This window comes from Hetaerina americana, unplaced genomic scaffold (genome assembly GCF_022747635.1).
Source record: "Hetaerina americana unplaced genomic scaffold, ioHetAmer1.1.p SCAF_22, whole genome shotgun sequence".
NCBI classification, from domain to species: Eukaryota; Metazoa; Arthropoda; class Insecta; order Odonata; family Calopterygidae; genus Hetaerina; species Hetaerina americana.
This window is the reverse complement of record NW_027286786.1, coordinates 5,399,218-5,415,250: the sequence shown is the minus strand read 5'-3', so window position 1 is coordinate 5,415,250 and position 16,033 is coordinate 5,399,218. Positions and strand designations below refer to the sequence as shown.

Genomic DNA, 16,033 nt, shown 5'->3' with positions numbered 1-16,033 from the left:
TGCTTAATAAGAAAAGTTACCATTACTTGAAAGCGTCATTTTTTTGCCATTATCCTCTTATGGAAGGAACAAGTTATAAGCCAAACATAAGGTATCTTGGAAATATCAACCTCGAAACAGACAATCCCAAAGTTTCGAATTGGTTGAATACAGTTTGTTGATGTCATCCAGTAAATACACCCCTGTGGAGAAGAACAAGGTTTGCACTAATGTTTACCCCAAAACCCGTGATAGTGCATAAAAGATGAATTTGCGTTTTTGTGGATGCTTGGCAGACGGTAGAGCCCGGCTGGCTTCCTCGGCCCCTTCGCCGCCGCTATTAATAATAATAAAATTAATCTGAACTTCTCCCCGTTGCAGGAGCGGCGTCGCCCATGTCGGCCCGGAGCTTCCCGCCCTCGTTCTGGAACAGTCACTACCAGCCGCCGCCCGCCCACCCCCACCACCCCCTCCTTCCCCCGCCGCCCCACTCCAGGTACTCCCCGGCGGGCGGCGGCTCCGCCACGCCCTCTGCGCCCCCCTCCCTCGACCTCTACCACCACCCCCACCACCACCACCACCACCACGCCGCCGCCGCGGCCTCCTCATCCGCGCCCGCCGCCTCCTCGCCCTCGGCCCTCATGGACCCGGCCTACCTGGCCTGCCTCCAGGCTCAACCATCCACGTCGGCCGGTCCGCCCCCTCCGCACCACCACCACCACCACCACCCGCCACCGCCGCCTCCCGACCCCTGGCACCACTACGCCGCCGCCTCATACTACCACCACGCCCACCACCACGCAGGTGAGTCACCATCTCTGACCGCCCCTGGCAGGCAGACGCCCTCTCGACCCCTGAGGGACCGCCCATGCAAGGGCGGGCGCCCCTGGGCGGTCGTCTTCCTTTCAGACTCGGAGAGTGCGGCGAAGTTACCCTCGAGACACTTAACTGTAATATTTGCGATAGCGTCCGTGGCCCTTAGAGTGCCTCAAGTGATTACGAAATTTCAATGTGGCGGATTGCAGAGACGGAATGAAATTCAAAGCATGTTAAAAATCCACTAGGGATACAAAAAATCAGGTGGGAACAAATTTAAGATACGCCACATGAGGAAATTATAGCAATCGATGATTGCAAGAGCAGCAAACATTGAAATAAATATGTGCATAAGGGTAAACAAAACATGCTATAATCGGCGACTCGGAATACTGATTCAATGCAAGAATTTTTCACGTAAATTGTCGCTAAAAACAGAAGAACTTGATTTCCAATGCAGTGTGTCTGCCTTTGAAACGCTTACTGCCATACGCCCCAGAAGTGGCTTGCAGGGTACCATGCACAAATGGAAGTGAAAAATTTTGTTTTCTCTAATCTTTATATTGTCTCCAGCCATAAAAGACGAAGGTTATGGGATCAGCCTCGTTAAATGTTCAGAGCTGGGTATGAATCCTTAAAGGTCGTTCATCACTGTTGAGTTTCGGTAAATTTATTCTTCTGTCTTATTTACATTGGACCCGGACATGCGAGCTTTCTTTGTCCGCGGATAATGAGGACCTTTCCACTGAGAAGACTGGGCCTTTGTCTCAACATCATAACCGCAACCCCAGGTTTCGTCACCGGTTACGATGGTTTTAAGAAACTCTGGGTCGGCATTGGCTCGATCCAGGAGTTCCTGACGAATGTCCACACCTTTTTGTCTCTGTTCATCAGTCAGCACTCACGGGACGAATTTTGATGCGTCATGCCCAAAATGTCTGTCAAAACCGTCTGGCAGGTTCCAAAACTAATGTTCACTTCCTCGGCTATCTCCCTAACAGTTAAACGGCGATTTGCCTGCACCAAATCGTTCACCAATTTGACATGGTTGGGGTCTGACGAAGTTGAAGGCCGCCCCGTTTGCGAATCTTCATCTATCAACGTTCTGCCCGATTTAAAACGACTGTGCCACTCAAAACACTAGCTTCGACTCACAACTTCATTAACAAAGGCTTGCTGAATCATTCCAAATGTCTCCGTAGCACTTTTGCCAAGTTGGAAACAAATTTCACGCACACACGCTGTTCCCCTAGCTCCTTCATTGCTGCTGCCGTTGCACGCGGCGACGGACAGGTTAAGACACGTACCGCTGCTGCTGCGTAACGACTCGACATAAACAAACGCAACATCTCTCGTTTGGGGAGGTCTTGGATTGACTCCGAGGCTTAATGTGGCAAGATTAATAATCATTTCAGAGGACGGGATCGTATCCATTTTTACCCTGCTACTTATAGGCAATGTTATCTGAGTCCCTTCACTGCATCTGTAGGTGGGAAAACAAGAGAATAATTCAGAGAGAAATAATGCCCAACATATTGACCGAAAGAACCGCTTTTCCCTCTTGCACTATTGAACCCAAACATAAAATAGATATCAGATTCCCATTCCACTCGCCCTTGGTCGGTCTCGGGCGTCCTATGTGGATACTCTCATATCATAACATATATCACACGTTTACTCACACTCAACACTCACACGTTTAGTCTCAATTCCGCAGAGGGAAAACTTCTAAAACGTTTCGTCATTTGGATTCATTCCCTAGTACCATCATGGGTGATGAATTCATCCATCTAGCAGTTTCGCCAATCATCTTTTCGACGAAATCGACGAGGCTCCTCGGAGAGCTCGTCCCGCTCGGTTGAAGCGGTCGCCCGAGGCCGAGTGGGCCGGCAATCCTCGCACGGTGCAGGCGACCGCTACTCCCGGGGACCTGCAGGCGGGGCGGCGCGCGGGACTCCGCGAATGCCCTGCCGATAACAATTATGACGCTAGAGCATCACAATCATACTGACGCATAATGCTGACGCGTACATCCCATAATCAAACATAGTAAACGATCTTCACGAGCGCACACACGCGCGTTTCACACTCGTCTTCTCGAGGGAGAGTATCCTCACTTTAATCATTGGTTTGTGCTGATATGCTGCGCATGATGTACGGCATTAATATTCAAAGCCCTTATTTGCTATGGTTTTCATATTTAAGGACTTCTGATGAGACACGAACGGTAGTTGTGTTATTACACTGCAATTCTGTAACATGCCAACGATATGATAGTCATAATTCGTCTCAGGGCAGGGGGCGCTCTTTCCTTCACTTCCCCGCTCTCTTTCGGCGGGTGAGGTACGAGGGTGGTCCCAGAAGTACCCGATCCAACAAAGAAAACAAAAAATGGGGAAAAAATGTATTCATTTTTCAACATAATCTCCTTTCAGCTCTCTACACTTTTCCCGGCGATGTACAATGAGTTCGATACCATTTTTTATTATAATAAGAACTGTCTTGCTCCCCAAAATACGTAGCCATTAACTGCCGACATCACTTCTTCAAGGTTGGAAAATCTTTGACCACCGAGCTATTTTTTCAAGTTTGCGAACAGAAAATAACCCGAGGGGCTAAATCTGGCAAATAGAGTGCATGAGGTAGCAATTCAAACTTTAATCCATAAATTTTGGCCATTGCAATAACAGTTTTGTGAGCTGGTGCATTGTCTTGATGAAACAACACTTCCTTCTCAGCCAAATTCGGCCGCTTTTGCTTTATTTCTTCGCTGGAACATAGCAATAAGTTCACATAATACTCACCGCTGATATTTTTTCTTTTTCATGATAGTCAATGAAAATTATCCCACGTGCATCCCAAAAAACCGACGCCATTACTTTGCCTGCAGATGAAACGGTCTTCGCCTTCTTTGGAAGCGGTTCTCCCTTTTGAATCCATTGATTTTATTGTTCTTTTGTCTCGGGTGTGAATTAATGGACTAAGTGGACTAAAAAGTCCAGTTCAGCTTTTATATTGGTTGTGGTGACGTTTTTCAAATAAAAGTACAATGACCAATTTTCTCCAATTTCACAAATTCACTGAAAATGTTCATTATTGATGCTTGCCAAACAAATACTAAACAACATGGCGTCTTCAAATTTAAAAAATATACCTTATAGATTGCATACTTTCTAATAAAGTGATATTTTTTAAACAATATATATATATATATATATATATATATATATATATATATATATATATATATATGTGTGTGTGTGTGTGTGTGTGTGTGTGTGAATATTATTTTTATTAGGTAATCAACCGGTTAAGTTAGTTTTTTGCATGGACGTAATTACTAATTAAATAATTTGTGGCCCCTAGCAAAACACAACATCCTCCTCTACATCAGGTCCCTCTTCAGCTGTGAGTACTTTCTTCCTCCCTTCATCCTATCCAACATCCCTATCCTGTTCCTACCCTTTCCTCGTTTTCCTAACATTCTCCCCTCAATTACAGACTTCAACATCCCGCTGACGGTCACTACCCCCTTCAGCCACTTTTCCTGCCTCCATAGGATTGCTCCCAAATAACCCCTCTCTTTGCCCACCATACCAAGTACTTCCTCATTAGTTTTCTTCTCTGTCCATTTCACCTTCTCCATTCTTCTCCAAACCCACATTTCAAAAGCCTCCAATCTACGTCTATCCTCCTGCTTCAATGACCACGTTTCCGCGCCGCACATAACTACGCTCCATATCCAAGTTTTTACGAGTCTTATCTTAATATCCTTACTTCTCTTGCTTTCGAGAAAATCGCATAACCTTTGTTTTATTAATATTGATTCTCATCCCATACCTGTCGCACTGATTTTCCAATGCACCCATCAATGCTTGCAACCCCTTAGCTGACTGACAAACTAATGCTTGGTCATCAGCAAACCTAACTGATTTTACGAATTCCCCGCCCACCTTCATTCCTACCTCGAGTTCTTCCCATGCCTCTTAAATCATTTCCTCTGCATACAGGTTGAACAGCAACGGTGATAATGGGCAACCCTGCCTTACACCTCTTCCTAACACTGCCCATCCAGACTCCCCGTTCCCCACCCGCACCTGAGCAGTCTGAGACATGTACAGATTGCGGATTAGCCTCCTTTCCCTCCAATCTATTCCTATTTTCGTCAATATACTCATTAGTTTTCCCAATTCATTCTATCAAACGCTTTTTCGAAATCTACGAAACAGGCAAATACCTCCTGGTTGTGTTCTTTATTCCTCTCGATTAATAATCTCATTACTGCAATGGCATCACGCGTACCTCTCCCTTCCTAAACCCAAACTGATCATCCCCTAAGTAATCATTTGCTCTGCTCTTTATCCTTTAGTTTATGATCTTGAGAACAACTTTAGCTGCGTTGGATATCAAACTTATCGGCCTGTAGTCCTCACATAATGTAGCCTTTACCTTTTTCGGAATAGGAACTAAAACTGATCTCACAAAGTCTTCAGGCCAGATTCCTTATCCACCCCACGGCCTTATTTAGTTTCATCTCCCTTAAAGCCCTTTCCAACTCATCGTCTAGTACGCCTGGACCTAAGCTATCTTCCTCTACGTCATGTTCCTTTTCTATGCCTAACTTTGTTGGCCTAAGCTCTTTACTATTCAGCTCTTCTATATATTTCTTCCATCTCTCTTGGATCTTCCCTGCGTCAACTATTACCTTACCCGCCTTATCTTTAACTGCTATCGTTGATCTCCCTTTCATACTTCCCGATAAAGATTTAACTTTGCTGTACAGCGCACCGATTTCACCCTTCCTCTGCAGACTTTCCATATCCTCGCACTTCGTCCTCCACCATGCTTCTTTTGCTTTATTTGTTGCCCGCCTCAATTTATTGTTTAATTAGGATAGGGTAGAGGTCTTCTAGGATTGATCGTAGAGATTCTAAGCCTGGGAAGTATGTGGTGCAAATTGAAAGAGGGTGGGGTTCCGCGGTGGAGGAAGGTTTGGGAGTGTACGCATGTTTTCGGATTCTTTTGTTGAGGAAGGATTGGGGATAACCTCGTTTGAGGAGGGAACAGTGTAGACGTGAAAGGAAATTATCAAGGGAATCAGGGTCATTGCAAATTCTGTGTCCTCTTATGGACAGAGAGTAAGGAATGGAGCATTTTGTGTGATATGGGTGGCAACTATTGTAGTGTAAGTATTGCTGTTTGTTTGTGGGTTTAATATGTATAGAGGTGTGAAATGTTTGGTTTCTCAATGTTACATTTACATCAAGGAAGGTGATTTGGGAGGAGGAAACTGTAGAACTGAAGGAGACAGAGGACGAAGCATTGAGGTCGGAAAAAAAATTTATCCTAAAAAATCATGCCACCACCAACCTTTTTCCCAAATGTCCCTCAGTTACTTTTAAACGCCCCGCCAAACTATCCGATCTCCTCAAATCTACCAATCCACTCCTTAAATCCCCAACCCGTCCCAAAACCACTCCAACGCCATGCAATAAACCCAGATGCAAAACATGCCCTATTTTCAAAACCAAAATCCCATCCCTCTCGCACCCGCTTTTTAACTCTCTCCCACCAATTCCCTCCTCTACTTGCACATCTAGCAATGTAGTGTACCTTCTTGAAGTGCAAACTTTGCCCTGCCTATTTTATTGGGCAGTGCACCACACCCCTCAATATCAGAATCAACAACCACCGAACCTCATGCAAAAACTCTTCCTTAATTGACATGCTCCCTATCCCCAAACACGCCTCCGAACACAACACTCCCTTTGATAAATGCTATAGTGTATCCATCATAGCATCCCTCCCACCCTCTGATCCTCCACTGAAACTCAAGACATTAGAGCAATCCTTCATCTGGCTCTTGGAGTCCTGGAACTGGCCAGGAATCAATATCAGGCACTAATTGCCCTGCTCCAATTATATTTTCATCCCCCTTCCACCCCCATCACCTTCTACATTTTCCCCACCCTTCTAACGCTGCCCCTCCAAACCCGTCCCTTCGGAATTCTCTCCCCACCTACCCCTTCCATCCATCGCTCCAGCCATCGTATTCCCTTCAGTTCTGTCCCTCTCTTCCTTGATAAAGGTGGCAACGACCACCGAAAATTCGAAAAATAGTGAGTCTCTTTTTTGTGTGCTTCTGTGTTTTTGTCTGTGTCCACTAGTGCTAAGTGGTATTCATTATATATATATATATATATATATATATATATATATATATATATATATATATATATATTAATATATATATACATACATATATATACATATATATATATACACATACATAGATACATATGTACATATATTTTGCCTGTTGTTATTTCTAAAAAATTCTTTTTCACTCTTTCGGGATACATTGTCATTGCTAGGTGGATTTTCATAAATGTCTATGAGCGTGTATATATATATATATTAACACAGATGTAGATTTCTAAACCATAGAAACACAAAGGAAGGACACTCACATACTATATGCAGTTTTGACGTTTCGACGGCACGGCCGTCGTCATCAAACAAGCACATATAATATACACAAAATGCACCAATCTCTCTTTTCTTCACCCGCCCTATCCAGGGCTAGGGATGGCGACCGCCGGCTATCACCACCCGCACCTGCACCCACAGGCGGCCCACGGGGGGGCCGCGGCGGGGTCCTCCCCCGCGGCGGCCCACGGCGGTCCCTCGGCGGCCCACGGCGGGGCCTCACCCCCGGGGTCGGTAATGGGAGGCGGGGGCACGGGCGGGGCGGCAAGCGGGGGCCGTTTCGCCCCCCACCACCAGTACGGCTCCTTCCTGCTGCAGGCGGCGCAGGCGGCGGCGGCGCAGGCGGCCGCCGGCGGGAGTGCCAACCCGCCCGCCCACCACCCGGAACTCTCGGCGGACGGCAATTTTGCCTACGGGAATATGAGCGGTGAGTTTCCAGGCCCCCCCCAGCCCCAACTCCAACCCCCCCGGTGGCGGGCGCCGCCGGAAGGGTACGCCCCCAAGTATCGAGACGGGGAGAGGCTAATATCCCTTGCCGTCTCCTTTACTTCACGATTCCTTCCATTCTTCCCACGCGTTATTCTTTCGTGTTATTCGTATTCGTCGACTACTTTATTCATTACTCTTTTCTCCTAAAAATCTCCATTGTGAAGGCTCGTTCATCATAAAATTTGCTCATTTTTTAGTGCTGCGCTTTGAAATGCCTATTATTTCGGAGATTCGCGGCAAGTAATGACCTGTTACAGAACAGCCGGCAGAGCACGGCCGCAGGGGAGCCTTCACATCCAATGACGCCTTTACGGTACATTCCAATCAATGGAAGATCCCTCTCCCTCGTGATTGGGAGACGATGCCATCTGCTTTTCGAAGGAGAATGTTCGACACTTGGCGCACACTTCCAGGGAGTCGGATTCAAAGGAGACCCGAAGTTCTGCCATTCTGTTATTGAATGGTCGGCCCCGGCGGTGGCGGGGTAGCGCTGTCGACTCAAAAGCCGCAGGTTCGATTCCCGCCTGGGTGGGTTGTGTTTCATCTAGGGCATGGGGGTTCGTAATTGCCTTCAATTTTATGTTTAGGGGTTTGGGTAAAAGAGGGGACTATGGACAAGCAATATTCATCTCATCCAAATAAAGTGGTTGAATAAATAAAAATGAATAAATAGCAAGATATATCGTACCTTAAAAGCGTCGCGGCGGAAAGGTCATGCGAACTAATTTTCGTCGCAAATTGCTTTAAAATCACTTCTCCATACTTGGAAAGTTATAAAGTTCACATTAGGGAATTTCATATGAAGGGTACAAATTAGGAGGAAAAATGTGTGTAAAAATTGTTCAATAGTGAATTCAGAAACAAAAGTAAAACTGCGCATCCCATTCATCACTTTGCTCTGCATTACAGTGCTGTGTTGTTATTGGTATTACCGATTTCAAATAACGATCGAAGTTAGGCGAAATTGCTGGACCACCACAACTACAGTCCGGCGCATTTACACTACCCTAAATCTCCCTACGCTAAGACTCCTTTTATTTATCTTTTAGGTTTTTAAATTTGGAATTAACCTTTGAATGATTTCAAGCAGCCCTGGGGGAATACTAATTGTGAAAGATTGCAGAACTGGCAAAGGGATAAAATGGTGGGAGAAATTTAACACGAAGTTGTCGGTAGTACGGGAAGAGTTTCAAAAAATTGAACCGTCGAAAGTAAACAAACATTGCAGTGCATGCACGGGTGTGTGTGGTTTGTACCCCTGCCACACCCCCCCTTCCCCCTTGTACCCCCTTGTACTCCCCCGTCCCCCTTTCCTCATTAACAGAGGATGACATTTGGTGATGCCAGGAATACCACTCGAATCAGTGTCGGTTGGTATTCTTGGTTCACGAGAAAAGTATAACTAATCGTCGCATTGAACCTGCTTTAAAAGCGTTCTCCTTTAATACTTTTCGGAAAAGCTGTATATTTCAATTCAATATCGTGAGGATAAATGATCCTCAACAAGAAAGTCTCGTCAAATGGCTTGGCTGGCCGTGAGCGTGGACTCCGAAGCACTTCTCCCACCTTGAACAGAATCGCTACCATGGATGCTCGTCAACAGCCTCTCCCCATCGATCCTACCTGTTTTGCAATCTCAATGTTCGGACAAATAAAATAATTAGACTCGACGGTTCTTAATCTTTTGATGAAAAAGATGAGAAAGGGTGAAGGAAAGAGATGATGGGGGCGTAGACGTGAAAGAGGGGGCGAGAAGAGCGCTGCTCGGCGGGGTGCAGGGGCGGAGAGAACCCTTTGCCGCGCTCCACACAGCATCCCTTCATTCCGATCCCTCAACCCCCCTCTCGAGGGTCAAATAATAATGAAAGCGCCCGCCGCCCTCCCCCCCCTCAATCGGCCGGGGGAGGGCACCGTTGGGGGGAGGGCCGCTCAAGGGTTGCTCGCCTTTTACCGCATATCCGAGGGTGAGAGTTGCAAATGAAAGAATTAAATCCCAAGTCTAAGAATCGAAAACCCTCATCGACTTCAAAAGCAGTTTCAAAATGTCTCTAATTCTGAAGTTTCCTCCCTAATGGTGCGACGAAACGTAGAGCGGAAATCAAATCAAAACTCTCCCTCCCTCGGCCCCGACTACTTAACGACTACTTTTGCTTTTCAAATTCATCACAATCCGTCCGCCGAGCCACGTCAGTTCGAGCGTCGCCCCATTCTGAGAGAAGGCGGGCGAGGGGGTGAAAGCGAGGAACCATTCCCAAGGGGGTTGAATTCAATGAGTTCCGGGCATGTGAAACACAGACGGAGATATTCCTGATGCACGTCCAGTCGAAGGTCCACTGAAGAATGCCATGCTATCTGCCCTTCAAACTTGCTACCAGTACTACTTCATGTTTAACAACAAGGCCCAAACCGTTTTGAGTGCATGTATATATATATATACATATATATATATATATATATATATATATATATATATATATATATATATATATATGTACACATATGCGGGTAGCGGTAGTCCAGGGGGTAGAGCATTGGACTACTGACCGTGGGGTGCCCGGGTTCAATTCCCGGGAAAGACACTCTGGGCATCTGCAGCTCCAGCCAAGCTATGATATTTTTCGGGTACCAAATTTACCCGAGAAACCATAACCGGCACAGGGAAAGGAACTGGACCCCTACCCTGATGTGTGAATTTCACACGCCGTAGGGCTTAGTACTAAGTGCATTATACCACCAACTACCAAACCGACCTTCGTGTTGATGACCGTGTTCATATATATATATATATATATATATATATATATATATATATATATATATATATATATATATATATATATGTATATATATATATAGATAATTAGATAGTCCACCGGTTAAGGTAGGTTTTTGGATGGACATAGCTACAAATTCAATAATTTGTGACTCCTAGTAAAACACAAAATCCTACTCTACACCAGCTCCCTCTTCATCTCTGAGTACCTTCTTCCCCCCTTCATCACCTCCAACATCCCTATTCTGTTCCTTCCCTTTCCTCGTTTGCCATACATTCTCCCCTCTATTACCGTCTTCAATATCCCTCTGCCGATCAATACCCCCTTCATCCACTTTTCCTGCCTCCATAGGATTTCTCTCAACAAACCCCACTCTTCGCCCACAATACCCAGAACTTCCTCATTTGTTTTTTTCTCTGTCCATTTCACCTTCTCCATTCTTCTCCTCACCAACATTTCAAAAGACTCCAGTCTAAGTCTGTCCCTCTGCTTCAATGACCACGTTTCCGCGCCGTATATAGCTACTACGCTCAATATCAAAGTTTTTACGAGTCTTTTCTTAATATCCTTACTTCTCTTGCTTTCGAGAAAATCGCATAACATTTGTTTTATTAATATTGATTCTCATCCCATACCAGTCGCACTGAATTTCCAATTCACTCAGAAATAAGAACAGGAAAAAAAGAAAAAGCCTAAGCTAAACATTAAAAAAAGGGGGGCAAACTAGAGCAGGTAGAACAGCTTACGCATCTCGGAAGTGTTTTGGACCAACACGGTCAAAGTAGTAGGGACGTAAGGAGAAGAATTGCGCTAGGCAAAGAGGCTTTCACAAGGAGGAGGGAGCTGATGACAGGGACGTTGAGTAAGGATATTAAGAAAAGACTCGTAAAAACTTTGATATTGAGCGTAGCTATGTACGGCGCGGAAACGTGGTCATTGAAGCACGGGAATAGACGTAGACTGGAGACTTTTGAAATGTGGGTGTGGAGAAGAATTGAGAAGGTGAAATGGACAGAGGGTATCCTGCCGACCCCGGTGGCGGCAGGGTAACGTCCTCGTCTGCCATTCCAAGGGTCGTGGGTTCGATTCCCGCTTGGGTGAGTTTTCCTTCACCTAGGGCTTAGGTGTTTGTAAATGTGACCATTGTTATCGTTGTTAATAGTTCGATGTAAAGGCCAAAATGTGTGCTGTTTTCGGACTAATGCTGAATAAATAAAATAAATAAATAAAATAAAGGGTATGGAGGCAAAGCCTTATTTAGCATCATTTCCCTTAATGCCCTTTCTATATCATCGTCCAGTATGCCTGGACCTAAGCTATCTTCCTCCACGTCATGTTCCTTTTCTATGTCTAACTTTGTTGGTCTAAGATCTGAACTACATAGTTCTTCATTATATTCCTTCCATCTGTCTTCGATATTTCCTGTGTCTACTATTACCTTGCCCGCATCATTTCTAACTGTTAGCATAGATCTTCCTTTCTAACTTCCCGATAAAGATATAACTTTGCTGTACAGCGCAAACATTTCACCCTTCCGCTGCAAACGTTCCATATTCTCACACTGCGTTTTCCACCATGCTTCTTTTGCTTTATTTGTTGCCCGCCTCAATTTATTGTTTAACTCTTTGTACTTAATTTGCCTAACTGTGTGTTTACAATCTTCGATTTTCTCCTCTCATCCATTTTTGTAATCATCTCATCCGTGAGCCATGGTTTTGTAGTCCTTTAACAGTTCCAATAGTGTATTTTGCGGCTTTAGACAACCCTTTCTTGATCCTTTCCCATTCTTCTTCGATAGTGCTTAGCCCTTTACCATCCTCCATGATTTCCTCTACAGCCGGTTGGTACTCCTTTCTCTGCAATCCATTTAATGCTTCTACATTCCATTTGTAACCCGCCGCCCCTGACTTATCTTTTTGAAACGGACGCTCCATTTCATAACAACTAAATTGTGGTCAGAGTCTCCATCCGCTACCGGGAAGCTGTGCGAATTTATCACGCTGTTCCCAAACCCTTGTCTAACAAAATATAATCTAGCTGATACATTTCTGAGTCCCCTGGCATTTTCCGCTAATACCTGCGTCTTTTATGGTGTCTTAACCAAGTGTAGGAGATGACCAACCGGTGTCTCCTGCAGAACTCAACTGTTTTCTCCCCGCGGTCATTCCTCGTACCTAAACCGTAGTCCCCCACATCGTCACCATCTCTTCCTTCGCCTACCGTCGCATTCCAATCCCCCATCACTATCTAATTTTTCCCTGCAGGAACACACGCACATTTCCTCTAACTAATCGTATATCCTGTCGACCTATTCCACCGATGTGTTGCTCGGTGGCATGTATACCTGAATATTAACCAAGTTCGTCGGTTCTGCTGTTATCTCTATTAGTAATAATCCGTCCATTGCCTGCTTTATGTTGCCTACGCTTCTTCCTATCTCTTCATTTAATACTATGGCAACCGCTCGTGGGCTCCCGTCCCCGCTACTGTATATTATTCTATACTTATCACTCCATTAATCCCCGCTATCCTTCCATCTCACCTCGCATAGACCTAAAATATCAAATTTTCCCCTTTCTATCTCTCGCTTAACATTCTCCAATTTCCTTGTCCTCATCATTGTCCTAACATTCCACGTTCCTATGCTAACTAACTTGGTCTTCTTCTCTTGCGTCTTTTTTCCTGCTGCTGCCGGTTTTCCCTCGCAAGGGTTTCGTCGGATGACGACCGCGGAAGCCTTATCTCCCCCGCTGCCGGGCACGACACACGGCCGATTAGGCCGAGCCCCGTAGTTTCCAGGACTCAAAATCTCTTTAGTGACCATCATTTTTATCTGGGGAATGATAATTGAGGTGGTTTCCCGTCGCCTTCCTCTATAGTGTTTTTAACGTGACACCATCACTTACTGGTCGCCACACTGGGGTCAGACGCTTTTACAGCCGCGTCACTTAGGAACAGACGCTGCGTGGACTACCTTTAGTCTGGCTCCTAACCTTTGACCTATCTGGCATGGGTGACCCTGTCAGGAGCAATTGTTATTACTGCAGCCAGCACAGCTCTAGGGGTCATCGGAACGCACAAGCCCTTCCGCTACGTCACGGTTGTAGTCCGGGGAGGGATATATATACTTATATATATATATATATATATATATATATATATATATATATATATATATATATATATATATATATATATATATATACTACCTTGATCAAAAAGTTCCCGGAATAACCACCGTGGGGCGCTCCCATCGTTCCGATTTGAGTTCTGTTTTTTTTGTTAAATTGGTACATCTGTTGTTGATATTCCCTTTAAATCTTAGTGTCATAACTTGACATTTGCAAAAGTTACGGTCGGTTTTCGGTATGTCCATCAGTGCTTCCTGCGATTTTTCCATTACTTCCTCTCGGCTGCTAAAACGCTTTCCCCGTAATGGATTTTTAACTCGATTGAACAGAAAGAAGTCACAGGGAGCCAAATCAGGTGAATTCGGTGGCTGTTGGATGGTATTTGTTGCATTTTTCGTCAAAAAATTACGAATAATGATAGCACTGTGCGACGGTGCGTTATCATGGTGCAAAATCCACGAGTTTTCTGCCCACATTTCTGGTCTCTTTCGGCGAATTGCTTCACGCAAACGTCTCATAACGCCCAAATAATACTCTTTGTTTACTGTCTGGCCTTCTGGCAAAAATTCATGATGCACTACACCGTTGTAATCCATGAAAACCGTCAGCATTGCCTTCTTTTTTGACTGAAAACGACGTGGTTTTTTTGGTCTCGGCTCATTCGGTGAACGCCATTCACTTGCCTGATGTCTGGATTGCGTGTCGTACTCATAAACCCACGTCTCGTCTCCAGTAATGATCCTTTTGATGAATGTGGGATCGGATTCAGCCTCGCAAATCATGTCTTTTGCGACGTCAACACGGTCTCTTTTTTGCATGAAATTGAGGTCTTTTGGCATGCTACACGACGGAAACCCAAATCATTAACCACAATGTCTTGGGCGGATCCATAGGCAATGTTCAAGTCCTCCGCTATTTCTCTGATGGTTAATTTGCGGTTATTGACCAACATTTCTTTTACTTTATCAATTTTTTCACCGACTTTCGATGTCGATGGTCTGCCACTGCGTTCATCATCTTCGATTGACTCACGACCACTTCTGAACCGCTCGTGCCACTGGTAAACGACCGTTTTTTTTAGAGAATCGTTGCCGAAACACTTTTCCAACATTTCCAACGTCCGTGCGCCACTAAATCCGTTTTTTACGCAAAATTTAATACAAGTTCGTTGTTGCAAATTTAAATCCATTTCTGAAATTGTAAAAAATCGCCAACACACACAGAGATAGATGTACTCTTGGCTACGTAACTTTTGCAAATGTCAAGTTATGACACTAAGATTTAAAGGGAATATCAACAACAGATGTACCAATTTAACAAAAACAACAGAACTCAAATCGGAACGATGGGAGCGCCACACGGTGGTTATTCCGGGAACTTTTTGTTCAAGGTAGTATACATACATATGTATATACACACACGCACGCATGCACCATTGTTTTATCTCAAACTTATTGCATTGACAATGTATAAATAAAACTCATTTTTTACTCATCCTTAGTCGTTTTGACCTAGTAAATAGCATAACAGTGGTAATTGACTCCCTGGGGATTTTAAAAAAGTTGCTTAATAGGGTGATGTGTTTCACTCTCTGAAATTCTATTGGTTAAGGGAGTCACGAAATAGTACTATTGCCAAATAAATGAACGGTATAAAACGGGTAGAATCCTGAGCGATTGATCGCAGGACCTGGGTTCGATTCCTTGGGGACACTTCTGGGCCCCCTCAGTTTCACCCAATCTGTGTGAATTTTCGGGTACCAGAATTTCCTGTGAAGCAACAGGGAGGGAAATTGGCGCCCCATCATACCACGATGGACGAATGGCACACGCCGCTGGACTTGGTATTGCGTGAACTCTATCATCACGCACCAAACCGGCCTTCGGGTTGATTATCTCGGTTTATTGCTATACAAAAGTTTCACAATTTTATTTAAATCCCTATATAACTTTGGAAATGTCTCTTTCCTGCATCCAGACATATTTCCTAAATTTGTTTCATTGAAAAAAGAAGGAAATACTCTATTTCCTTCTTTTTTCTCTAGTATTCCCATTCCTACGATAAACATCCTTTCACCATCTTCGCTAGACATGTAATTTCCTTCTTAGTTGAGAATACAGAAATTATATCCTCCTCCCCCTTACTCGGGAAGTTACTGTTGATCAAGTACCTCCCGAAAGAGACTACATCTTCATTTATTCGTATAATCCATTCAATCATAATTTATTTAATAAGGGGTTGGCTCTCTCTCGGGATTTTACCACGTTTTAATTAATGGGTCTAAAAATTCTTCCCCTTTGAGGTTGGTAGTCTCTGTTTCGCGAAAGGCTAGACGTTTAGGTTGTCACGATACAG

At 44.6% G+C, this 16,033-nt stretch overlaps 1 protein-coding gene across 1 annotated transcript in view; it reads left to right on the top strand.

Moving 5' to 3' along the window:
• The window catches only part of LOC139689335 (transcription cofactor vestigial-like protein 2), a 229,747-nt gene that overhangs the window by 179,390 nt on the left and 34,324 nt on the right, over positions 1 to 16,033 (top strand). Inside the window, exons 3-4 of the mRNA XM_071586418.1 lie at positions 361 to 783; positions 7,376 to 7,711. Of these exons, the coding sequence (XP_071442519.1) occupies positions 361 to 783; positions 7,376 to 7,711 (759 nt within the window). The remainder of the gene's footprint in view (positions 1 to 360; positions 784 to 7,375; positions 7,712 to 16,033) is intronic.